Source organism: Lissotriton helveticus, chromosome 4_1, assembly GCF_964261635.1.
Source record: "Lissotriton helveticus chromosome 4_1, aLisHel1.1, whole genome shotgun sequence".
Classification (NCBI taxonomy): domain Eukaryota; kingdom Metazoa; phylum Chordata; class Amphibia; order Caudata; family Salamandridae; genus Lissotriton; species Lissotriton helveticus.
In genome coordinates this window covers 614,939,696-614,967,650 of record NC_136063.1, presented here as the reverse complement: position 1 = coordinate 614,967,650, position 27,955 = coordinate 614,939,696, and the positions used below count along the sequence as shown (strand labels likewise).

At 41.8% G+C, this 27,955-nt stretch overlaps 1 protein-coding gene across 2 annotated transcripts in view; it reads left to right on the top strand.

Moving 5' to 3' along the window:
* Positions 1-27,955, top strand: part of NKAIN3 (sodium/potassium transporting ATPase interacting 3) — a 2,345,632-nt gene that overhangs the window by 2,164,294 nt on the left and 153,383 nt on the right. For both annotated transcript variants that reach the window (XM_078685641.1, XM_078685643.1), the window contains exon 5: positions 16,827-16,887. In XM_078685641.1, the coding sequence (XP_078541767.1) occupies positions 16,827-16,887 (61 nt within the window). The remainder of the gene's footprint in view (positions 1-16,826; positions 16,888-27,955) is intronic.

Sequence of the window (27,955 nt, the reverse complement as noted above, 5' to 3'; positions counted from 1 at the left end):
GTATATGTGAATATTGATGTATATAAGTGAGTATATGTAAGAGTGAGGGATTGTAAGAGTTCCTGTTTAAATAAGTATGTGTTTCTATAAGTGATTGTTTAAGAGAGTAAGTATGTGTAAGTTTCCTTAGAAGTAAGGTGGTAGTGTGTGTATAGCTGTATATGCAAATAAATGGATGTTCAATAGTTTATTTGCATGTGTGAGTATGTGTGAGAATATCTTTTGGATGACTGTCGGTGTGTAACAGGATGTATAGGTGTATCACTACATATCATGAGTGAGTATATGTATGAGTGACTATATAGAACTGTTGGTGAATGAGTGGATGTGTATTTAGATGGTGGAATTATTGAATTGGTTGTTGTAACTGGTATGGGTATCTCCATTTTTTTGAAAATTTTAGTTTCTATTTTTCAATATGTGTTTCAAGGGTTACATTACAGTGAAAGGAGGTCTGTCACTCTGTCACAAGGATGGTGTCATCAGTGATGTCATCAGTGATGTCACTGACCATGTCATGAGAGATGTAATATGTGACGTCATCAGCAGTGCATTGAACGCGCAAGTTATAGTGAGTCCAACTAACTATAACGTGGGAATTTCAATGGTTTTATGCGAGTAAAATTTCCAGCTAACTATAACTGGTGTAAAACCTATGGTTTTTTCAGTGAATTTAATAGGTTTTTTAAATGCTAATTCCTAACTGTAACTGGTGTGAAACCTATGGTTTTTTCAGTGAATTTCATAGGTTTTTTAAATGCTAATTCCTAACTATAACTGGTGTGAAACCTATGGTTTTTTCTGTGAATTTCATAGGTTTTGTAAATGCTAATTCCTAACTATATATAGGGCCTCAAACCTAAGTTTTTTCAGTGAATTTCATATGTTTTTTAATAGCTAATTTCTATAGCTATGAAATATAATATTTTTTATAATAAATCCTATATTGTATATTTATACAATACTTTTTTTATGTATATTTTTCCCCTTTTTAATTTTTTTACCTTGGTGCGCTCCGGGTGCGCGTACCGGTGACTGCACGGGTAAGCGCAGTGTTATGGCGCGCCCCGGTGAGCGTCCCGTTTGCGCTATTGCCGCGAATGAAAACAACATCGTGACGTATCGCGTAGCCGCGTGATGCGTCTTATGACGCACGCCGTAAGCGCCCCCCGGCGCGCCCAGACGCGCTTACGCTATGCGCCCCGGGGCGCGCCCCGGTGCACGTAGCGTAAGCGCGTCGGGACATGTGAACTGAAAATAACACTTTTGATTGGTTCAGAACAGTTTTATTTTCCAAATGATGAAAGCCCAGGTCATGTGACTTGAAAATAACACTTTTCATTGGTTCAGAACAGTTTTGTTTTCTAAATGATGAAAGCCCCCACCTTTTTTCCTCATTCTCACTTTGTTCTTTGAGTGAGGAAGACCTGCTTTTTTCTTAGAGATATGGCTACAGTACTGTCAGCAGCTGGAGCATCTGCCCCACCACCACCACCACCACCACCACCACAAGGACCACCAGAACATCACATTGGTGGTCAAGAAGAAGAGGACGAGGAGGAGGAAGAGGAAGAAGAGAGAAGGCAGTTCCTGCCAGAAGACAATCCCCCATACAAACCTAGGGAGCACTTTATATGGGAGTTTTATAAAATCCCAAGGGGTTCCAAAAAAGTAAACGCTGCAAAGGTGACCTGTCTCATCTGTGGCGCTGTACTATCCAGGGGGAACCCTGCCAAAAAATATTCATTTGGCAATCACACAATGATTCGCCGCATGCAACGATGGCACCCCAATAACTATTCTGCAGCAGAGGTGAGAGAACTGTGCAGAAACCTTCTCCAATCGTCTTCCAGAACCTCAACAACCAAAGAACCCACTCCATCGGGTCCAGAGGCAAGGGAGATGGTGCCAAACATACAAACCAAGTTTGGTGCGTACAAAATCGTTTGCATTGTTTGTGGAAAAACAATTACCTATGGTGAGCAAAGTATTAATCTCATCAACCTTGCTGGTGACAACCACCAGTGCCGAAAGAAGCCTTAATTTTTTCCTTTTTTTTTGCTCCAGTTGAGCCGTTTACAATTCCCTGTTTTTTGTTTGTCCCCATAAAAAATACAAAAAAAATATAAAATTCTTCATAAAAGCCAAAAAAGTTAAAAAAAATTAAAAAATAAAATAAAAAATATATAAAACAACAAAAAGAATTAAAAAAACAGTTCTTTTTAGAACTACCTCTAATTTATAAAAAAATGCTACATTTTTTGAAAACTCTGTCATTCTTTTTTCTCCAGGGTACGCGTACCGGTACGCTCCCCGGTGCGCGTACCGGGCGCTCCCCCGCAGGGCCCTTTTATAGCCCCCACATCAAACCTAGGCGGCCAGGGGGGGTCTACCCTGTCCCCTTTTGGTCATTTCCCCCTTTTTTTTTGCCACCTCTTGTGTCTCGATCCTACCGAGACACAAGATGGCGGCCGCTCCGGACTGTTTGGAATGTTGACAGACACCCGAGAGCCAATCCGCTTTTCGCCCGCAAACTTGCGTAGCGCGCTGGTACGCACCCCGGTGCGCGTACCGGGGCGCGCCTATAGATATATATATTTTTTTTAACCTAAATTACTCAAAATCCACTGGAGCACATATCTTGAGACATAGCAAAGGCACATCGGGCTACCATTCCCTACAATTTTGCCAAGTTTGGTGAAAATCCATTCAGCCGTTCGGGCTAAAAGTGAGTCCAACCGCCCTATGGAAATTAACATGGGGAAAACACGTTTTGGGACCCCCTTTTATCTCGGCCCCCGCTTGACAAATGCCCCCCAAACTTTCAGGGAAGGAGCAGAGCGGAGCCGGCCATCTTCTTTGAGAAATTCGCGAAGATTCGTCCACCGGCGCCAAAGTTATTCCCAATAGAATGTTGCGGATTTCCTATGGAAAACAATCCTAACTATAACTACCTACTGGCAACCGCCAGTAGGTAATATAAATATATACACAACGAAGAAGGCAACAACCACAAAGGAGAGACTTTGGAGAGGCTTTAATTGTGGAGATCAAGGTCCGGTGGCGGCGAATGCATTTCGGCACTTTTCGCTTTCCTCAGCGCCCTACACCCGACCAAAATGTCCCGGTCTGTGCTTCCTGCCGCTTTGAAATGTTGGTGTTTCCTGGCTCCTCCCTCATGATGTGCAGGCCACCTGTTGTAGTGCTCACGGACATCGTTGCACTACAACTCCCACAATGCCATATGGTTAAGCAAGGCGAGCCGGTGTAATGGAAGGACAAGTCAAAGTCTGCAGGGCTCGATGTCAAAAAATGCCCGTTCTCCTGTTAAAAGCTGCTCCTCCGGTCTCCTTTATACCGTCATAGCCCCCCAACAGCGATGCCAAAATAGAGCAGGGGCCAGATGCCACAATGAGAGGTAAATACCTCTACCGCTCTGATCACATCACCTAGAGGGGTGGGTCTGAAGTTTTCCTTACCAGGAATGTTAGTTTTTAGCCGTGAGGCAGCACCAATTTTTCTCCTTTCCCAAACGTGACGGGGGTTGTCAATATGCGCAATTGGCTAGCGCACAGCAATGTCCAAAACCGCCTTCCACACAACGAAGAAGGCAACAACCACAAAGGAGAGACTTTGGAGAGGCTTTAATTGTGGAGATCAAGGTCCGGTGGCGGCGAATGCATTTCGGCACTTTTCGCCTTCCTCAGCGCCCTACACCTGACCAAAATGTCCCGGTCTGTGCTTCCTGCCGCTTTGAAATGTTGGTGTTTCCTGGCTCCTCCCTCATGATGTGCAGGCCACCTGTTGTAGTGCTCACGGACATCGTTGCACTACAACTCCCACAATGCCATATGGTTAAGCATGGCGAGCCGGTGTAATGGAAGGACAAGTCAAAGTCTGCAGGGCTCGATGTCAAAAAATGCCCGTTCTCCTGTTAAAAGCTGCTCCTCCGGTCTCCTTTATACCGTCACAGCCCCCCAACAGCGATGCCAAAATAGAGCAGGGGCCAGATGCCACAATGAGAGGTAATTACCTCTACCGCTCTGATCACATCACCTAGAGGGGCGGGTCCGAAGTTTTCCTTACCAGGAATGTTAGTTTTTAGCCGTGAGGCAGCACCAATTTTTCTCCTTTCCCAAACGTGATGGGGGTTGTCAATATGCGCAATTGGCTAGCGCACAGCAATGTCCAAAACCGCCTTCCACACAACGAAGAAGGCAACAACCACAAAGGAGAGACTTTGAAGAGGCTTTAATTGTGGAGATCAAGGTCCGGTGGCGGCGAATGCATTTCGGCACTTTTCGCCTTCCTCAGCGCCCTACACCCGACCAAAATGTCCCGGTCTGTGCTTCCTGCCGCTTTGAAATGTTGGTGTTTCCTGGCTACTCCCTCATGATGTGCAGGCCACCTGTTGTAGTGCTCACGGATATATATATATATATATCTCCCAAAGTTTGTTCTGCAATGAGAACGCACACCACAGCAGACAGGTAACAACCTTTTTTATTGCTCATGAAGGTCGCAGGGCACCCCAATTATTTTAATTCCTTCTGCCGACGCGTTTCGAAGCTTCATGCTTCTTTTTCAAAGGCAAGTGCAAATGCGGCATTTCATGGCATCAACAAGTTCCCCTCGTGTGTTCAATTAATTTAAGGGCTTCCGGTGTGCCCCTCCCATTCGATTTACTCCACTTGGCACACTGGGAGTTGTAGTCTGTTTCTCAGCCGATTTTTCTCCACATTGAGTTCTGCATTTCACTGTAGTACAGGACATCATTTTTAAACCCTCCAGTGGGTCTCGAGGTCGGACTGCGCCTCCATTCTTTCAAGAGCGCTGCTGTGCCTCCCAGGGAAAAGAAAGGTTCTATCTCCCGAGGTCTCTCTTCATTCTTACGAGTGGTGCAGTTCTCTACGGTCGAACCCACCGTAGTTAAATCTCCCAAAGTTTGTTCTGCAATGAGAACGCACACCACAGCAGACAGGTAACAACCTTTTTTATTGCTCATGAAGGTCGCAGGGCACCCCAATTATTTTAATTCCTTCTGCCGACGCGTTTCGAAGCTTCGTGCTTCTTTTTCAAAGGCAAGTGCAAATGCAGCATTTCATGGCATCAACAAGTTCCCCTCGTGTGTTCAATTAATTTAAGGGCTTCCGGTGTGCCCCTCCCATTCGATTTACTCCACTTGGCACACTGGGAGTTGTAGTCCGTTTATCAGCCGATTTTTCTCCACATTGAGTTCTGCATTTCACTGTAGTACAGGACATCATTTTTAAACCCTCCAGTGGGTCTCGAGGTCGGACTGCGCCTCCATTCTTTCAAGAGCGCTGCTGTGCCTCCCAGGGAAAAGAAAGGTTCTATCTCCCGAGGTCTCTCTTCATTCTTACGAGTGGTGCAGTTCTCTACGGTCGAACCCACCGTAGTTAAATCTCCCAAAGTTTGTTCTGCAATGAGAACGCACACCACAGCAGACTGGTAACAACCTTTTTTATTGCTCATGAAGGTCGCAGGGCACCCCAATTATTTTAATTCCTTCTGCCGACGCATTTCGAAGCTTTGTGCTTCTTTTTCAAAGGCAAGTGCAAATGCAGCATTTCATGGCATCAACAAGTTCCCCTCGTGTGTTCAATTAATTTAAGGGCTTCCGGTGTGCCCCTCCCATTCGATTTACTCCACTTGGCACACTGGGAGTTGTAGTCCGTTTCTCAGCCGATTTTTCTCCACATTGAGTTCTGCATTTCACTGTAGTACAGGACATCATTTTTAAACCCTCCAGTGGGTCTCGAGGTCGGACTGCGCCTCCATTCTTTCAAGAGCGCTGCTGTGCCTCCCAGGGAAAAGGCAATAAAAAAGGTTGTTACCTGTCTGCTGTGGTGTGCGTTCTCATTGCAGAACAAACTTTGGGAGATATATATATATATATATATATATAATCTACTGGCGGTCGCCAGTAGATAGTTATAGCTGGGACCTATTATCCATAGGAAACCTGCAACATTCTATTTGGAATAACTTTGGCATCGATTGATGAATCTTCTTGAAATTTTCCCAACCTTTGGCCAGCTCAGTTCCTCTCCTTCCCTGAAAGTTTGGGGGTGATAGGGTATGCGGGCTGAGAAAAAAGGGGGTCCCAAAATGTGTTTTCCCCATGCAATTTCACATAGGACCTTTAGCCACGGCTACAGCTCGAACGGCTGAACAGAATTACACCAAATTTGGCAGAAAGGTAGTCCTCAGTTCTGACTTTTGCCTTTGGCATATCTAGTGTTGATCTGTTTAGTAGTTTCTTTGAAAATTACGGTTAAATCATCTATCTATGGGCGCGGAGGATCCGCGGATTGTGCGAGGATTGGCCTCCTAGGATAAGCGCACCGTCCCGATCACGCGCTCAATTCTAATTGGCTGTCAAGCGGACATAAACATTCGAAATCAGGAACTGTTGGCAGCCATTTTGTGCCTCGGTAGAAGGGAGGCTGAGGTTGTCATTGAAATATGTGTGGAACGTGTGAAAAGGTGGCAGGGTAGACACACCCTGACCCCCTAGGCCTGGTCAGGGGTCCCACAAGGGTTGAAAAAAAAGACTTGATCGTCCCTAGGCCCCACCCCCTCCTTGCACCACTCTGCAAACACGCCCCCTGGTGCGTTTACAGAGAGGGAACAAACTCCCCTTGAATACTGGGCGTCCCTGGGGGCCAACTAGCCCACCAGGGACCTCCAGTATGTGCCAGGGGGCTGTGTTGCAGAGAGGTGTTCTGAGGCCACGCCCCTTTTTACACCTCTCTGCAACACAACTCTGTGGCGCTTACTGGAGGTACCTGGTGGGTTAGTTGGCCGCAAGGGGACCTCAGGATTCAAGGGGACTTAATCCCCCAACTTAAAACGCGCCACGGATTGTTGATATAATGAGGCAAGTGTTTTCAATAAAGTTCCCTAATCTGAATATTAAAATGGTGAGAATAAGGTGTCAATCCAGATACTCAATAAAGAGTTCTGATTCAAGAAACCTATGCATAAGCATAAAACCACTGCATGTCAAGCTGGAAAGTATTTTAGCAACCACTCAGGTAGAGAAGTATCAGAAACTCAAAGATGAGACTCAAGTTAGACAGTCGGGGAAGGAATCTAGAATCCTGCTGCTACTCTAGGACCACGCGCCAATATAAACACAAAAATTCTAAAGTTGCAGCATTAGTTTTTTTTGTCTTCTGCATCCTTCAATAATGTTTCAGTAAACTCCTAGGATAGGCCAACTCCCATCTTATCAAACTTATAAAATAGTCTTTAGACATTAGACCTTGGAAAGTTACACCATTCTCATTCAGTGGTCCAGGCTATTCTTCTCATGACAAGTTCTTCCTGTTGCCTCTTCTTGTCCAGGTGAGAACCTATCAGTTGTCTAATACAAAACAAGTGCCTAATCACTAGTTAACAGAAGGGTCCTGGAAAATTTGGGCAGCTGCATAAAATAAAGAAAAAACATCTTGTGCAAACAATGATTCAACACCCAAACAGGCCTTTGATGTTAATGCATTAATTTCAGGCATTGAAAGTTGGGCTTAAATCAGCATTTATTTACTTCACTTGCAGGCTTATATTGTTAAGTATGATTGCCTACTATAAATCTGTGTTTAGTATATGTGATATTTAAACAATGGCTTTGCACATTTGTTATAAAAAACATTTTTGTTTGGAAATAAAATTGGCTTTTGCTCTGGCTTCATTTTAAAACCTTACAGAATCTCTAAAACATGTATTTAGATAATCTCTCGTGTGTCCGTTTCTCTTCGTATTCAGCCTAATCCAGAGCTGGGGAAACATAATTTATGCTTGAGTGACTTTTGTTCCTTAAATTTCCCAATTACAATTTGTTGTAAAATGTCAAAAGCCTTTGTTGTAGCTCACCATTACGGTTTCTGTTGCAATTCTGAGACCCATTAACCCATTAACAGTGTCTTGTTATACATTAAAATAAAAATTTTGAAACAGTAACATATTCCGGGCATATATTGAAAACAGCAAATGTTTATGTTTTTAAAAGAAAACATCGCTTTCATTTCTTATAATGTTGGGAGACCGTAGAAAGTGCCTCACTTCAGATTTTGAGAAGAAAGGGATTTTAATTCCAATCAGCCCACTGCAAACTGGTGATTAAAATAATGCGCAACAGCTCTATTAGATAGATTACATGGCAGTTTAGCTAATCAGGAGTGGAGCAGACGCATTTACAAAAAAAACATTCTGTGTGTGTATTCAAGTTTGTTCTCCTGTGAAAAGGTTGGCATTTTGTGAGATATAAAGCGATTGGTAAAGCTCTTGGATCAAACTGGTATCAACAGGCTGGGCTGGCAGCTTCAATTGTCACAGTATAATTACTTGCTTGGTTTTTATCAAAAGGCTCCTGATGTCTATTGGTGAGTAGTCAGGCGTGACTTGCTAAGTGGCGTTGTCACTTCACCACTCAGAAGCCCAGACTACCGGCACTATTGCGCTGCCAGGACATCACTTATTTTACCTTCCGGTGGCACAATGTGCCACTGGCATATTTAAAAGGCCACATAAAGCTACACTGTGTGGCTTTCCATGGCCTTAATAATATGTGCCCCTTTATCGCAGAAAACTGCGCGTAAGGGGTGTTCCATAGGTGTTGCTGGGGGCATTCCCAGCAACATCCATGGCTTTTGCAGGGAAATGCCTCTTGTAATTGTTTTTGTGCAGGAATGTTTCCCTTCCTGCACTGTGTGCATTGTGTGTGGTGAAAAATAATTGTGAAATTGTAAAAGAGAGAGGGCCTCATAAGGCCCTAGCGGCACTTTTATGCCGCCAGAACTTCACTTTTTTGATGTTCCAGTGGTGCAATATGCCACTGCCATATTATAAGGCCACATAAAGCCACATCACCTGGCTTTTCATGGCCTTATCAATATGTGCTCCTTTCACGCAGAAAACTGCGTGAAAGGGGCGTACCATGGGTGTTGCTGGGGGCATTCCCAACAATATCCATGGCTTTTTGCCAGTGCCCCAGATTTACGAGAAATCGTAAGTCTGAGGTAGCACCAAAAACTTACGCCTCGCCAGGAGAGGCATAAGGGAGGCAAAACGAGGAGAAATATCTTTATTTCTCCTCGAAAAGTCTCTTGTGATTGTTTTGTGCAGGAAGGTTTCCCTTCCTGCACAAAAAGAATCATCCCGCAATGCAGGCACCCTTGAAGCATGGTGCAAAGGTGCCTGTGTTGAACCACAGTAGCCCATCGTGTGCCGGTGCAGGGAAAAGGAACAGGAATGCGCCGTATCTAATGGATACGTGCATTCCTGCATTTTCATTTGCCGTAGGGCAACGCAGCAGCAAGGCCTGCTGCGCTTGCCTACGGCAAAAAATGCCATAAAGGAGGTCCTCAGAGTTCCCAGTCCTGAAACTGAGCTCCCACAAGGCCAAACCAATATGATCACCTAAAGGCTAAACATTTAAATGTGATGAAGTCCTTGTTCATCCGTGGTTGCTTGCTCTAGCACCAAGAGGTTCCTGAGAGAAATGCATGCAACACATGTCAATAACAAACCAGAATCGCAATAATTAAAAAAAAAATTACATTTAACATTTTCACATCACATTAGTTAAAAAGTGAAAACTTTAATAAACAAAATATCACAAAAGTGGGTGTAGTGTTCAAAAGTTATATGAAAACGGTTTTGCTAAAATCATTAAGAGTAAAAACTTCACGGTCAACTTGCTGTGGACTGCTGTCAAACAAAAATTGATTGTTCATCCTGGTCAAAAGATGTACTTTCGTTCATTGATGTTTTCTGTAGAGAATAAAGATCTTTTATGGGGCACGATTGGAACCTGTATCTGAGGAGGGTTCCACAAGGTTAGAGGTTGTGCCTTTTTTGGGTAGGCGTATCACCTTGTTCAGGTCCTTCAAAGATGGCAATGTTCTAGCTTCCAGTTTCTAGAAAAGTTTAATAGTTTGTGTTTCTTGATGCCATAAGTCTCCAAATCCTCTGAACTTGTTTGTCAGAAACTAGTCAATTTGTTCAAGATGCAAAGTATATCGTAAAGGATAGCTGGTGCACAGGAGATTGTGCAGTTCCATATGGCACTTATTATCTCTCTGAAGAAGTAGCAATTCCTGTGAACAAATGCTTTTCTGCACTGTCCAGACACAGGGAAGAAGCTCCACATCAGGAGACAAGAGAAATGTCCAGTTGGACCTGGTCCACTGCCTTTCTTGCAGGTACGCCACAGATGTGTCAGTAGCAGGGCCATCTGTGCTCTCCAGCCAAAGGAGATATATTCCTTGAGGCAAGCATACTTTACTCACACTTGTATACATTAGGATCAAAGAAGTTCGTGCAACTAGCCCAGGACAGGTTTTTGGTTGCAGATATTCTAGACAGAGCTGGAAACAAGCCTATGCTTCACTGCTTGCCAAGAAAGTTGGAGACATTCAGTTGATTAAGCAAGAAACTCAAACTTTAGTCTTTTCTAGGCAACACTCTGTGGGCAGTGGATCAAGAGGAAAAGCAAACATCCCTTGGTAATGAGCCATGATGGATCCGGTGGAAATCCTTTAATACAGGAGAAATGCAATGAATGTTTCTGGTTCTGGGAAGCAACCTAGCTGCTGAATGAAGAATGGTCTTAATGGGAGCTAACGGAGATTCAAGAAATGCACAACAGATTGGATTGTCATAAAAAATCACTCATAAAATCAAGTACTACACAACTTTGCAAAGACCCTTTGATTGTAGGACGTGTAGCAGCTTTAGAAGGACTGAATGGTGGCTCTTGCAGATGTAGCTAATTGTTGTACTTGTGACGCCATGAAAAAATATGTATAAAATAATAACCTTTTATCATATAAGGGAGAGGAGGAGGTAAGCCACCGTGCAACCTCCTCTTGAAATGCAAATACCACAACTAGGTATGTTAGCTGTAGGGAGAATACAGGAACTAGTATTGCTAGCCTAAACCAGATATGCAAGAGTCCAAAATGGACATTCACGGAGTTACTGTGTGGGCGCAAGGGGAAAGGGAGGTCATTCTTATGGAAGAGGAAGTCTCACATAGCGAATTGTGCCTTGCTTCATCTTCAGCAGCCTTTCCCCACCCCAGCTGGGTAATACCACCTAGTAGGAATCAACCTCCTGTTAGACTCGGTAGAGGAGGGAGTTCTTAGATAAAATAAACTACTGGATAAGTGCGGGATCAAGATCAGTGAGCTAAAAATACTTTACTGTTGCCAAGCAAGTTGCCTTTATCAGTGGTAACGGTAGGTAATATTAAAAAACAAATGGGACGGTTGTTGAGGAGAATGTCTCACACCTTCATTAGTACATAGGCCAACATGGTTCTGCCCATGTTAGAAGCACAAACGAGTCTTGGTCATTCTTCAGGGCCAGGAATCCCTACAGCGCCAATACTTATTGTGACGTGCCATGACACCAATTTTCTTTTTCCTTGCCCTCTCCCTGACCTCTCGCTAAAAAAGGAGGAGGGTTATTGGTATAGAACCATGCCATACTTGTGGTGGTATGAATTGTGGTCCTCTGAAGTTATGAGTTGCCCAAAAATTAGGTGCACAGCCCCACGTCTTCTCAGTCTGGGGTATTGTTGGACCGTAAGGGTTTTGAGGATTAAAAAATCCACATTGGTTCCACCATCTTCCCCTTCCTTGATGTCCTTGAATAGGTGTCAAGGGGGAGTTCTTAGATGAAAAACTACAAGATAAGGGAGGGAACCAGATCAGTGAGTTTAAAATGCATTAGGTTCCCGGGTATATTGCCTTTATTAGTGGTAACTGCAGGTAAGATTAAAACACACTGGACTGTTATTGAGGACAATGGCTCACACCATCATTAGTACATAGTGCAACATGTTTCTGCCCACATTAGCAGCCCAAACAGCTCTGGGACAATGTTCAGGGCCTGGGATCCCTAACTACCACCTAAGGGCTGATGCAGCAGAAGGGTGTGTGTGGGCAGCTAGGAGGGTTTCCCTATGTCACTCTACATACATTTTTACCTGAGTTAAGTTTTGCCACCACACCTTTTACTCATATTCAGCTACCGCAAAATTTGATATCACACAATTTGCCCCGTATAAACTATACATCAACCATAGACTATAAGGGTCCTCAGATGGATCAATTAATCAAGCTAATAGGGACTCTGATAATCAGAGATGGATGACCACTCCTTCAAGAGGACCTGGAATAAAGAAGTGCCTGTCTAACAATCAATATACATATAAGTAACAAACGACTCAACACTAAGAAAATGGCACATACATAAGTAGTTATAGCAAGCAAATCTTTATTTAGACTTCTAGTTGATTGGTCAAGACACAAAAATACATTAGATTCATTGAATATTAGTTATCAATTGAATACAGGTAATTCACAACACATCCCAGTTTAGAGAGAGAGCGAGAGAGAGAGAGAGAGAGAGAGAGAGAGAGAGAGAGATAGAGAGAGAGATCCTCCCCACAAAGTAACTTTTACGCTGTTTGCATGATGTCCATTGGTCAAAATCCGTGGTCTGTTCATGGGGTGATTGTTACCTTACCAAAATGATCTGGAAAGGATATGTAATACCATTGTCCAATATTCATTATTTTACTAAAAGTTCAATTTCATTTCTCCTCGGAAATAGTTCATTTGTATCGTATCATGTCTGTTCCCAAGAGCTCTCTTCTGAGCTTGCAACAATGTGGACACTATTTTATACTAGCAGAAACGGTGTCCTTTATTCAAAACTGGAGAAAAGAAACTTCAGCGAAAGTTCTCACAGCTTGAAGAGGGTGGTAAACTGCAAGTGTATTACGACCGCATATGTGGTCGCAAAACATTCTTACATAGGGTTCAGAGTTGCTATTAGGAAGGGACGTCCTTGGAACGCCCCTTCCTAACAGCAAGTCGCTAACCCTATTTTGTGAGTCGCAATTACATTAGCGGCTCATAAAATTGGGTTGGTACACTGTGCTACCGTTTTCTGTGTTCGCAAAAGGGCAAAATGCCCCTCTGTGACCACAAAAAACGGTCGTACATCTGGCCCCAAGTATAGTATCTACTCTCACTTTTGTCTTGATGACTATTCATCATCAGGTTTCGATTCCATTTTTATAAAAAAAAGTCTGTTTTCTATATTTATGGCATTCCACACTACTGTCCGGCTTAGGTTGCATCACTTTTAAAAACACTTATTACACCTGGGAAAGGCTCATAGTGTGTTTCATGGCAGCAAGGCTGTAAGAGGAGCACAACCCAGTTCACAAGGTCATTATACCAACACAATGGGTTCTCATGTTTCACATGTTGTAGTATTAGTGTGTAGTACTGTGCACGTTTATTTTGGGTTATTTTCAGTTGTTTTACATCTGGCTGACAACTTGCTTATTGTAATGTACGGGAGCTGTGATAAACTAAAGTTCTCATTTGTGACACATTGTTGCTTACAAAGGTAGTTAGTAGGGTTGGGTGGCAAATTCCGTTCCGCCCAATGGGCCTGATTCACAGAACTAACTTAAGACAGAATCCTAAACTTACTACTTTTGGTATTCACAGAAGTTAGGATTTTGTCTTAAGTTTGTCTTAAGACAGACTTAAGACAGACTTAACTTAGGATTTTGTCTTAAGTCTGTCTTAAGACAAACTTAAGACAAAATCCTAACTTCTGTGAATACCAAAAGTAGCAAGTTTAGGATTTTGTCTTAAGTTAGTTCTGTGAATCGGCCCGCCGAGTTTGCAGAGTTTTCACAACTTCGTGCTTCGCTTGGAGGCGGAGTTTGGCAAAAAAACTCGCCCTACAGCCGGCGGAGCAAAGTTTACTGGCACACCTAAAACAATGGCTGAGATAACGCTTTTCTTGTTGGTTGAGGTTCATTTTCTGCCGGGGAGAGCACATTTTAAACGGAGGTGCAAAATGGATTGCTGTTGAGTTTCGCGCTCTTGTATGAAAATGCCTGCTCAATTGCTGCTTGAAAACACCAAGCAGGTAGTGTTTTTTTTTGAGAAAAGAGAGCATGTAAAATTAAGTGATTTTGAATAAAGCTAGCGTGGTTATTGGGAAGTAAGAAACGGAAGTAAGTATTTTAAACTCATGATCTGTCCTTTTAAAATGCATCGTTGTATGCTTTGCATTCCTTGTTTATAGAAAATGCAGGTCCTCAGGAAATGAAATACTGCTCCAAGCTAAATGTTCATAACTTTATGCATACCTTTCATAAAATAAGTGCCTGACAAAGGGGCACCTTTTTTTCTCACCAAAGAAACAAATGCAAAGTCACTCACTCGTTATCCTTCATGGTGCTCTCTCCTCGGTGAGGGGTTTGACGGGCCACGAAGCTGTCGGTGGCCCTTCTGTAGTTGCGGAAGCAGACTGTGAGCTGCTCATCAAAGTCGGTCACAAGCTCCTCAATGGACTGGAAGCACCTCATCTCTCCTTCCAAGAATGTCACATCTAGCTCTGAGAAAGCACAGTGAGCTTCTCGGGAACACCGTGACCAGGGCACAAGTCCTAAAAAAAGAAGTGGGGGATGCTGTCATCGGAACTGACGTCACCACAGGAAGTGACGTCACGATAGGTGGCTTGCACCTTCGGGCTCATTGCCTCCCCTCGCTCACCCCTTAGATGCGATTGCATCTGAGAAGCCAGCGTGTGAGCAGCTGCTGTGAGCTCCGATCTCGTCCCAGAGAGGCCAAAGAGTGAAGTCCAGGTGTTTGCAGGGGGGACAGCGTCCACCCGGTAAAATAAGTGGGGGGACGCCATCAACCCGCGTGGTACCCCAACTCGAGCCCTGACCGTGACTTGGGGGTCCGCTCCGGCAGCTGCTGTGGACTGGACATGGTAGGGAGCAGTAGCATGAGGAGTTCACCTAGTCAAAAACAAAGACATCCTTTTTTTTAACTTGTAGAAGTCCTGCCAGTCCTCGTCATCATCACTCGTTGAGTCGTAAGTCACACAAGGCCAGCAGAGCGACCATGGCTGCGGTGTCACACTGGGCTGATCTCCCTGTCTGCAAGCCACAGCACCCAGCCCACCATTAGTACCACAATGCTGAGAGCAGAAAAATAACCCGTAACAAGCCCTGTCCAAAACAGACAGTGGTGGGCTCAAAAGGAAGGTTTCATAGGTCTTAATGCCTGGTGTGGGAAAGGTTAAAGGTGACCAAGCAACACCCCGCCCGCCGGCGGAACTCCGCAAAATTCTGCTTAGTTTTTTGGGTGACTCCATAGAATTCTGTGGAGTGCAGCTCCAGGAATTCCGCCCAGGGCTAGTAATTAGAACTAAATGTTTGGTTTAGGGGTGTAACCGCGCTGCCCGGTGTTTTGTAACTGATGCCCCACTATGTTTTATAGGATTTTTAGTTGTTCCTGAATGAAATGTGTACTAAAAAGGAATCTTCCATCAGTGCATCGAACATATCAAGTGTATTATATGATTCATTAATCACTCGATCTTGGGATGATGCTTGTCTTGTGAGTAGAAACCTACATACTATGTTACTGACCTGCACGGTGGTTCATGGGTGACATCAGTTTTAGTACAGCTTTTGTTCACATTGAAGTTACCACAAGATATTATGTAAAGCATGCAGTCACATTTTGCAGTTTGCATCACATGGGTTGGACCAAAGAACTAGCTTTATCACTTATGTGTCACTGTTCGTATCAGGTGCTAAGCATTGCAGTAGAAAGTAGCCAATTCACAAAAAATGGTTGAGAGATAATTATCAATCCCAGCGTATTTGGCACATGCAAGACCGCAATTAGCACGTTGTGTTGAATGAAGAGACGCACCTCTTCTTCAGCATGACACATGCAAATGGTTTCTGCAACATTCCAAATTCTTTGTCTTCCGAGTTTTTCTGACTCCCAAAAAACGGTCCTAATTTGACCTTTCATTTTCTTTTTATAGTTACCCCATGATTTAGGTTTTTTTCCAAAATGCACTGGGTTCGGATTCTGGACGGAAGTTCCGTCTCCAAGCCAGAAGCTCTGCCTCCGGGACGGAATCTCTGGCCCGAGTGCGGACGTAAAGTTATTAGTCATAAATCCATTCTGTGAATACCAAAAGTAGTAAGTGCGTTCTGTGAATACCAAAAGTAGTACGTGCATTCTGTGAATACCAAAAGTAGTACGTTTAGGATTTTGTCTTAAATTAGTTCTGTGAATTGGGCCCACTATATTTAAACCGGCTGCCACTTTACATCCTGCCAAGTTGTATCATGGAAGGTGATGAATGTCTTAAAGTATAAAAAGGCATTTTAGGATGTCCAGTAGTTGCTATTGGCCTTGCCAGTGCAGTTTTAAAGTATTGAGCATTGGCAAAGCCAATGGCCGTGGACATCAACCATTTGCAAAGGAAGACCAACTGGCTTTGCCTGGCTTGTTTAATTTAAATTTATTGTTGCTTTTTCATTAAGGAGCACATGCTACTTTGTTTATATTTTACACAAGTAATGCAGCATTTGACCAAATCTTTTCTTCTCCTGGACCGATTAAGTCCGCTGCCAGTTTGTCTTTTGTTTTTTAGATAGAATATGACTGTAAAAAACATGAATCAAGGTAAATATCTTTAAAGTTTTGTTTTTCCTCTAGTTTTTTTGGCTACTATCACTGGTGAAGTATTGGTAATCGATTTAGGGCAAATATTTCAGCTATTGTGGCAGCAAAAGTAATCTGAGAAGGCGCAGTGGTGAAAGAAATATGACTAAACGGCTTATATTGTTCTTCTTTTGTAGTGTTTTGCTCCCTAAACTTTATGTGCGTGCGGCTGTGCTAGAAGCCCCCCAAATAACAGATGTTTCCTTCTCTCTTGTTTCCTTGCAGCTTATTGGGTTTGTGTATGCCTGCTACGTGATCAGTGTTTTCACAGAGGACGAAGACAGCTGTAAGTACCGCCACGGACTCATCCATTATCTAATATCACACACATAGACATCTATTTGGCCTTGTATTTAAAGGTGCCTTGAATACCGTGGAGACCTGGCAGTTCAGCCGATTAAGGCTTTGAGCAAGTGAGTTGCTGCGAGGAACTGTACAGAGCAGCGTAATCATGCTAACTGCAGTTTTGTAAAATATACCACGAATCTGCAATTTTTCACACTAACAGTATGTTTTGCTTCAGGTTATAACCACAAATCTCATCTATCTAGGCAATCTAACAGCCTAACGGAAAAAGGGATGGTCTGTGACCTGCAACGAGTAGATGCAATTATTGACATATAAAGAACCACGCTTTGACTAGTTTATTGAGAGCATGAAGTTATGAACAAAGTTAAAAATAAAAGTGTGAATTATTATTCATTGAAGCGGCCTTGAATAATGATATGCACCCCCATTCTTTATCCAGTAGTGCAGGGCTCAGTTTCTAGTCCCATATGATCATATAAGCCCACGCACTGGGGTTACTGTTGGAATTTTAGGCCAATAAACACTCTCTCCCGAGAATCCCAAAGCAGGGCTTTTCCGTGTAGTCCCCCAGTACTATAGCGCCTTAAGGTTCCTCTGATGCTCGATATCTCCCACATCTCCCCCCTAGCCACAGCTGCCCAGTGCTGGTAAGCCTCTTTAGCCAATGCCGTAGAGTTATTAGTTGAGCGGGGTGAGAACCCAACTCATATAATATTCACAATCCTTGTCAGGGTGAACCAGAAAACTCACTAAATAAAGCTCTGCTTAACCCTCTGGTAGCTTGGGACAAAAGCAGTCAGGCATAACTTAGAGGCAATGTGTAAAGTATTCATGCAGCACTCAAACAGCACTCAAACATTATTAAATTGAAAACACGATCAGGTTGGGCCCAATGGAGGTTTTACCATCTTACTTTGATGCGAGAACTGTGTGGCGCAACTCTGCGGGACTCTGTATTGGATCTGATGAAGCTTTCAGTCAGGGACTGTGTGGCTCTGCGGGGAGCTGTGTTGCTCGGCGCCAGATATGGTAAACATTTTGGTGAGGAGCTGCGTGGTGTGGCTCTGTGGGGCTCTGCTTCACTCTGCTTTGGATTCGGTGAGGCTTCCAGTCAGAAGCTTTCGGCTCTGTGGGACTCTGCGTCACTCCGCACATGTTCCAGTGAAGCCCTCGGTTAGGAGTTGCACAGATCTGCATTGCTCTCCTTCAGATCTAGTGAAACCTTCAGTTAATCAAGGAGAAGTACACTCTGACTCCAGTCAAGTGTCTAGGACCTTTGAGGGTCAATATTGACTCCACCAGAGGCCAGCAGAGGAGACCTGGTCAGGTTGAGTTGGGTCTGATCGTCTGGGAAGCAGGAAAGGCCTCTGGAACTTGTATATCTGTAGTTCACATAGGAAGTCAGCCAACTGACCCTTAGAATCACTTCTGGTATCCTTGTTTGAAGGTAAGCAGGTCCTGTCTTCCTTCAGGCTTCACACAGAAGGAGAGTATTTCTTCTGAATCCAGGAGTGTTCAGATTTCAGGTTCTGGGGATGGCACTTTTATGGCCATGCCACCCTGTGGATGGGGGAGACACCTTTGTCTAACTCTAAAACTGGTTCTGTGCAGTTCTTCCCTTTACCCTGGGTTTGGCTCCAGCCTTGCTAGTGAAACAATGGGTAGGCTCGCCCAAGCGTGAGCTGCATCTGCCAGTGACTGGAAAGGCATCTTCTGAAGTCAGGAAGGGGGCAGTGACAGCTCTCAAGATAGCCTTTGAAGTCCAATCAGGACAGGTGCACAGCTACTCCCCAGCCATCCGCAGGGAGACAGCTATCTGGAGGGAGTATACACACCACAGGCAAGAGCCGTTATTAGTCAGTTGACCCTGGACACTGACTGAAAGGCACACTTGGCTTAGGTAGGAAAATGTTAACTTTCAAAAATTGGCATTTTCAAATTAGTAATTTAAAATCCACCTTGACCATTAGATTGGATCTTAAATTCCCATTCTAATGAGCCTTTGAATACTTTTTCTTGCTAGTCCCAAACTGAACTTGTGCATTGTAAAGAGTTAAAATTCAACCCAGTGATTTTCCATGAGAGTGTCATACAACGTGAAAAACAACTTTATAGATTTTCCACTGACAGGACATGTACAATTTAAGTACATGTGCCCTGCCTTTTAAATACAATACAACCTCTCTTATGGGCTTGTCTAGGGCCTATTTAGGGATGTCATGTATGTGTTGAAAAGGGAGGTTTAAGCCTGGCAAAATATGTATTTTGCCAGGTCAAAATGGCAGTTTAAAACTGCATTATGGGCTGCAATGGCAGGCCTGAGACATGTTTTCCAGGGCTACTTTGGTGTGTGGCACAATTAGTGCTGCAGCCCATTTGGAGCATTTAATTTAAAGGCCGCAAATACATATGCTACCATATGCTAGGGACTTATAAATAAATTAAATGTGCCATTTAGGTGGATCGAATTTTACTATGTTTACAAAGGAGAGAAAATGCACTATCCCACTATTTAACAGGGGAAAACTGCAGAGTCTGAATGCCAACAAAAATGGGTTCTGCTACAAAAACATCTGGGGGGGAAACCAAGCAAAAGATGGCAATTTCCAAAACATAGTATTTCTACGAACGCTTAGTATTTATGCAGATGAAGTTGAGGAGGTGCTCCTGGCAGAGCAGTGTGTGTTTTTTCCATTAATGGAACAGAATAATGTGCTGATGAACAGGACTGAGTGAAGTTGTCTGAGCTATGTGAGATATTATAGAATTTACATTCGTGCTTCAATCGAAAATGTAGATGCATACATGCATGCCAGGCTACGTAGCCAGGTGGCTATATGCTTGAACTGCATTTGCAGAATTCAGCAATGGAGTACCAGTCTAGTAATATCAGATGGTGCTGCAGGTCACAACTTTGATGTTTTGACAGAGATGTAGTGCATCTACCAGTACTAGAGGGGGCACTGTTGCATTATGCTGTTAGAGGTGTATGTGACCAGCACTAATCCTTCAAAAGCCACTGTTAATGGAGGTCTACATTAGGATTCATTGACAGACCTGTGTTTGTTTTCTCAATACTAAAGTAATGGTCAGCAGGTAAGGGTTAAAATGCATTTGCAAAGGTTTCTGTGGATCCCAGAACATAAATCAGTGCTACAGATCAGGAGTAGATTGCCTTTGGTAAAGGTGTGGCCAGAAGTCGTAAATGTAATAGGAGAGGTGGAGCTGTGTGCTCTACATTGGCAGGGCTGTGATTGAGATATTATTAGTGGAACAGCAGCTGTTTCTAAAGGTTTGTGTGGGTTGGTTTTGGAACCGGAGTTCTGTAGGTTGGAAGTGAAGTGTACTTACCCAGTTGTACTTGGTGTACCTGTCCTGACAAAAAAATAAAAAAGTGTGCAGCAGGTTATGGCTATATACTTTGGAAATGCTGTGCATTAGTCCCAGTGGAAGAATAACTTGGAGTGTTTCAAGTAAAATTAAGGCGTACCTAAGGCACATCTGGACTTCACACAACAAAGGGCGTACTGAATGTCCGGAATCAACATTAACAAAGAGCAACCCCCCATCAACTCTCTTGAGGTGAGATCATCATCAATATTCTGACAACATATCATAAGACCAAACTATTCACTTCGCCACCCTGCACACCCCTCTCATACAGCCACTGCCATAGAAATGCACTCTAGGTTTCCACTCACTTGACCATATCCATTGCCCATTTCTCTGTCCCTGAAAGGATCTTTGGTCCACTACGTATACATTCCAACACTAGAACTTTTTCAATCAACTGCCTTCAATCACTAAAAAAAAGTAAGACTTACATGATATCGTCTATCCAGCACAGACTCCTAGTTCACGACTAAGATAATCATTCCTGTTATAGATTTATTTCTCTGTCTCATCACTGCCTCAAATACACACCAGGGCATCCTCCACATGTTTCTAATGTACCGTCATGGGGATGCAGCTTCCCAGTTCCCTTCAATGTGTGGATCAAATTCTCAGGAATGAAGAACAGCAACACACTTGATTCTACGGAGTATTTCAGCTTCTTTCTCACAAATTCCAACATACAGGTCTGGATTATGAATTAGGCAAAAATTCATGCGCGGTTTAACAGAGGATAGAATTATGTTAACTGCGAGTAGCTCCATATGGAATTCTACCTATTGCAAGGTAGACACCTTGAAATGGGGAATTACTGTGCAGACACATAATCATTGTTTGAATTCCTCTTGGTAGTCCCTATTCTAAAGGGCTAATGCTCTGATTCACCATATCCTTGGAGCAATTGCTTAAGGGTAGTAATAGCTTCCCTGCAGGGAAGGGATGAAGAGAAGGAGCTGGGAGGGAGGAGAAGAGAAACAATGGTTTTTACAGAGGGGAGCATGCAACCCCTTACAAAGAAAAAGCTTGGCACGAACAGGTAGGCAAGCCTGCTATTGCCACCTGATTTTACTGACCTGAATTTCCAGCAGCAAAACCATGTCTGATGTTCCTGCACCCTGGGAAACCGATTGTGAGAACATTGTTCCAGTTATGATTAGGTAGAGTGGTTTCCCACTTGGCGATACCACTTTGTTTGACTTGTAATTAGGCCCACAGTGCTAATGTTCGTTCATAGTAGCTACACCTGTGAGTGCAAAGCTAAAGTGGCATCCTCCGACTTGCTTTCCAAAAAGTCTGTCAAATTTTCCTCCTCAACTTTCAGACTTGAAATGTAAAACATCACTTTAATTATTTACTTCTCCATCTTACCCTTATAGTGATACTTCCTTTTTTATTACTTTTTTTAATTGTTATTTCCAGAGTGAACTTTAATCAAGTACAGTGTGGGGACACCTATTACCTCAACTTCTCCACACTATCATCATTCCACAAAATGAGATGGCTAATGCTTTCATTGCCAATACTTAAACCCATGATATGAGCCATATGCTCCCAAATTAACCAGTTCCTCTTGCAATCCTTTGCAATAATGCCCATTGCCATCCCGCAAATGTCAATCAACAGATGCCAACACTCTCTGACAGGTGGAGGGTACTCGTGCAACCATCTACAAGCAATAATCATTCGAGCGAATACTAGTGCCTTCAAGACAATCCCTTCGTCCAGAGGAGATATTTTAGGGGCGTGGCCCAAAATTAAAGTTTTAAATGTCGGAGCTACATGGGTGTTTAAGAGTTTCCTTAATTCACAGAAAACTTGAATCCCATATGTGTGAATGTCGGTTCACTGATAGAATATCAACTCCCAAAATATCCCCATACTCAAAAACCGATCAAAAATTTCGATGACAAAAATATCGACATCCTATATTTAAAATTCAAAGTACAAAAACATCGAAACAAAAATATTGTTGTGAGAAATATAGATGTACAAAATATTGATTCTATTATTTTATTTTTTTTAAATATATAAATAGTAAAATGAAATTAAAAATATGTTGATTTAATATACATTTTAACAATTATAAGAAATTTAATATAAAAAAATATTTTAAAATACATATATAACGTAATATATTTCCTTTAAAACAATGAAAAAATTATTAATTTTAATTTATTTTATATTTTTAAAAATATCTAAAAATTTACAAATAAATATATATATATATATATATATATACACTTATAACATAAAATCTAAGAAATAAATAATTATATTTTAAATTAAAACATTAAAATATGTAATAGTCTTTCTAATTAAATTTTGAACTCTGTTGAGTGCAACAAAAGGGAAAGTGTTGGATAGTGGAGGGGTAAAAATTACTATTCCCACTCCAGTGAGTGCAACAGTAGGGAAAGTGTTGGATAGCGGAGGAGTAAAAGTTACTATTCCCGCTCCATTGGGTGCAACAGTAGGGAAAGTGTTGGATAGCGGAGGGGTAAAACGTACTATTCGCACTCCAGTGAGTGCAACAGTAGGGAACGTTTTGGATAGCGGAAGGGTAAAACTTAATATTCCCACTCCAGTAAGTATTAAACTAAAGAAAATGTTGGATAGCGGAGGGGTAAAAGATACTAGTCCCACTCCACTGAGTGCAACAGTAGGGAAAGTGTTGGACAGCAGAGGGGTAAAACTTAATATTCCACTCCAATGGGTACAACAGTAGTGAAAGTGTTGGATAGCGTAGAGGTAGAAATTACTATTTCCACTCCAGTGGGTGCAACAGTAGGAAAAGTGTTGGATCGGATGGGTAAAAATTACTATTCCCACTCCAGTGGGCACAAAAGTAGGGAAAGTGTTGGATAGCAGAGTGGTAAAAATTACTATTCCCATTCCAGTGAGTGCAACAGTAGGGAAAGAATGTGATAGCGGTGGGGTAAAAATTACTATTCCCACTCCAGTGCGTGCAACAGTAGGGAAAGTGTTGGATAGCGCAGGGGTAAAAATTACTATTTCCACTCCAGTTTGTGCAACAGTAGGGAAAGTGTTGGATAGCGGAGGGGTAACAATTATCATTTCCACTGGAGTCACTTCAAAATTAAAAACAAACAAATTAACAACAACACAAAAGATTTCAAAAAACAAAATAAAACATATATAAAAGTTTTAGGTAATTCAAATAATAGAAATAGATTAGAATGTTAAAAAGATCTAACTAATACCTAGAAAGATGATTTAAAAAAATATTTTAAGAACAAAAACAAAACTCATTATTTATTACATAAATATAATATTTTTTATGTCCTACCCTATGACACCACACAATTCACAACTCACATTTACATTTCAAACCAAATGTACCTCCATAATTAACATAATTTATTATCAACTAAACAAATATTATTAATTTTAAAAAATGTAAAGCAAATAAAAATTATTTTACTCCCCAATGTTACTCCTATAAAACATAACACACACAAAATAACAATAAACACTTACCATACAAAATTCAATTGATAATTTAATATTAATATTCAATTAATTATTAATTAATAAAACACATAAACTACTTTCCACCTTCTACCCCAATAAACACCTCGACCCACACCTAACAATCATTACACAATTTCCATAACTAATTTTAACATTAATATCAATCAACAACAATTTATTAATGAATTTAAAAGAATTCACTTCCCACCCTTTACCACTATAAACTCCACAAATTACATAAAAAATGTATTACACAATTGCCATATTTTAATTAATTAGGATTAATTAACAAATAATTATTAATTAATTATAAATAAATTACTTCCCACCCTATTCTCCTATACACCCCACCACCCACTCCTAGAAAAACTGACACAATTAAAATAATTACAAAGCAATTAGTTAATAATAATTAACAACCTAGTAATACATATTTAATAATAAAATAACTCCCACAATTAACACTATAAAATATAAATAAAATAAAAATAAAAATATGAATACATTTATTATAATTAAATTATTTCCCACCCTATTCTCCTATAAGCCCACAACCCGCTCCAATTAATGAATTGAAAATAATTAACAACTAATTAATAAATAATTAATAATAAATTAATTCCCACAGTTAACCCTATAAAATGTAAATTAAATAAATTCTAATACATAAAAAATAATCATTAGTTTACTATAATTAAATGTCTTCCCACTCTATTTCCCTATAGACCCACAACCCACTACAGAACTTAAAAATGCAAAATGTAATTAAGATAAAATTAATAACTACAAAAAATGTAACGCATATATTTAAAAAAAAATCTCACGCAAAGAAATAGATCACATACTTTTAAAATACATACTAAAATAAATAACACAAATGAAAACATTGATATTTTAACCAACTATATTTTTGCAAATGATATTAACAACTTCGATATTTCCAAAAACTATATTTCTTACCTGCAAGTCGATATTCTTGACCACGATATTCTTCCTGTCGATGTTTCATTTAAAACTTGTGTATGTCGACATTTTAAACTCAATATTCTCTCTGTGCACCGGCATAGCCAATAGGTCTCGCCTTTTGGACCTTCTAAGTGTTTAGGCATGCAGCATGTTAACCTGGGTCCTTGCTTCCCTCAATGAATAGCATCTGTTGCCATGCATGCCAAAACTATGCATGGCTTAACAACGCAGTCAATACCACGGCTGTGTGGTTACCACAAGTTTCATTACAATGCAACTCATTACAACGACTTGCTTTGGGGAAGGGCTAGACTTTGGAATAGTTTCAATCACTATTCCATCTCCAGTCGGTGTATCAGTCGGGATGGTGTTGGACATAAAATGCAACACCAATCAAACACTGCATTTCCTAAAGCAAGTCGTTGTAATGACTTGCGTTGTAATGGAACTCGTGGTAACGTCTCAGTTGTGGTACTGCCTGCTTTGTAAAGGCACTACGATGTAATGCCTGTGTTGTAATAGATGTTTCCCTCCCTCAACTAACTCATGCTGGATGATGCATCCAAATACAAAGACGTAATGTCAAAGGACGCTAAAAGTGTTAGAACTTACCTATGAAAGGTTGCCTACTTTCAATAATTATTGTTCTTGATGGCACAGGCCAGGTTGAAGGACTGCCATGTACAGCCTGCACTGTTTAATGACATCTCCTAATGAGGCACCATCATGTTAATGCGCCAGTAAATGAAAAAAAAAGAACTTAAGCTCATTGGGCTGTTGCAAAGACTTTCTTTAGCATCTAAGAGGAGCAGAGCCTGGCAGAATATCACTGTCTGAGCAGGCTCAGAATGCAAAATGGCCACCATAAAGCACAATGCACAGATGACGCTTCTCATGACACCAGCTGTGCAGCACTTGGTATTTGTGTAACGATTGGTGCAGGAAGCAAAGACGACAGGAGTAAGCAAAAAAATGAAATAAAATGCTGGAAAAATAGGTTCAAGTCTCGGCATCGGCTTAATAGCCCATGATTCTGTGCAAATCACTTAAACACCCTCTGCTTTAAAAAATGAAAGTGACCTTGTGTAATGTAACCGGTGTTCAAGTGAAGCACTCAATCTCCTTGGTCGAGTTTGCCCTATATAAAACTGCGAAAGCTGAACTGTCAACAAAGCGAGCTTCTCTAAACAAGATACAGCACCCTGCAACATGAAAATGCAAATTATTGGCAAATGTGTTTTAGACATGCTTTAACTAAATACAAAACATTTTCTTGATTCAATCAGCATTGACAGTGTCATAGTGCTTTATTTTTATTTTATTTTATGAGTTTTATATAGCGCTGGCTAGACCCGGAGGTATCAGAGCGCTTTACAAGAGTATCAGTACGAAACAAGTTACAGAAAGTTACTATACATTACACAATGTTAAACATTAAAAACACGAGATTACTCAAGAATGACAAAAAAGACATATGATGAAGCAACGTAAAACAGTGGCATAACAATATTAGCGCAGGATAAGAGAAGACAAAAACAACCATAGAGGCAGAGAGGGAAAAGGGGGAAAACAATAAGGAGAGGTTAAGGAATGTAGATTAGGACAGGAAAGTGAGAGCGAGACGGAAGGAAGGTGGGACCAGAGGATTCAACAACAATCGAAAATGTAGAGCAGGTCAATGGAAAAGAGATGATCGAAGGGTCGCCCAGATGGAGACCAGCGGGGAGGAGGAAAGGACAATGGTCGCTAAGATGGCGGATCCAGGACATGGGTGTCAATAAATTATAGTCCCAAAATGGTGGGGTATATTTGAGTCCAAGTCCAAAAGCCAAGGGGGCTAAGTCCAAAAAGAGCTGAGTTCACGGAGTGGAATTAGATGGGGCAAGGAGCCAGAGAGACAGAGGAGGGAGGTGTGCAGATGATTGACGAAGCACAGCCATGCCGTCCACATGCACAAGTTCTGGGCAGCGGGGGCAGCAGTGTCCAATCCGTTTTCCGCAGGTCAAGGGCAGACTGTTTTGGGTACAAGGTTGTTTTGAAATTTGTGCTGCTCTGGAATATCGTAAAAATACCTTGGGGTGGGGCACATGCTGATGACCACACTGCAAATATGGGCAGGAAACAGAGAATGAGCATGCAGCAATGTGGGAGGAAGTTGGTGGGACGAATGCTGCAATAAACTGCTCCGACTGTGGGAACGTGTCCGCACAGAGACACAGAACTCATCTCAGGGGCCGGCCAGTTCAAAATACTAATATAAACGATTTACAGGACATCTAAGGTCAATAGGGGTACGGAAAGGACCAAACAACCAATATCAAGATTAGCCAATCCTTATTTTAGAAATGTGGTGTATATGCCCTTCAAAGGTAGACTCTTGTTTTACAAAAGTGTGTTCAATGCACTCAAAATTCAGAAATCTCCCTAATCTGTTCTAGTGCGGGACATATCTATATGTAAAGTGAAAACTTTTGACAAATGTACCACTATCAGCATTATTTGCATATCTTTATCCACATACTGCCTCATCCCTGCCTATACCATCATTAATTTCCTTCATAAATGTAATTAGGGACAATCCACGAATTACGAATGCATTTATATTTGAATGTATTTCACAAAAAAGCGAGTATGCCTATGGGTTGGTCTACTATAAGTCCGATCCCTATATTTATCCCAGAACGGACATGGCGCCAACGGCAAAAGCAGCACAAACACATTATTAATAGCCAATAGTAGTGTCCTTTAAAAACCTGAGGTTAAATCCATACTTATAAAGCTAAATGCCAAACTACAAGACCGACAATGCAAAATGCTGCTACCCAAAAGATCAGGATTGGCATAAGGTGCCCCTCAATGCAATTACCCACTTGGCAGCTAACCTCAGTTTGTGCTGTGGAATAATGACTGGTGTATCGATGTGCATTTCGGCTGTGATAAAAATGTAGGGGCATTCAGGGCTCTATATGATAGCAAAGAGCGTACTCCCTTTGGTGTTTGATGTCACAGTGTGAGTCACCCCACCTCATTATGCTGTGCATGCCCACCCCCTGCTTGTCGCCAAATGCTTGAAGTGAACATGAGGGGACACAATTGTTTGTTGACATTTTTTCAGGAAGAACTACATAGAACACCCCCTAAGATCTTCTTCCAGCAGTCAGAACAGCAGCAGAATGAAATGATCTATCCTAATG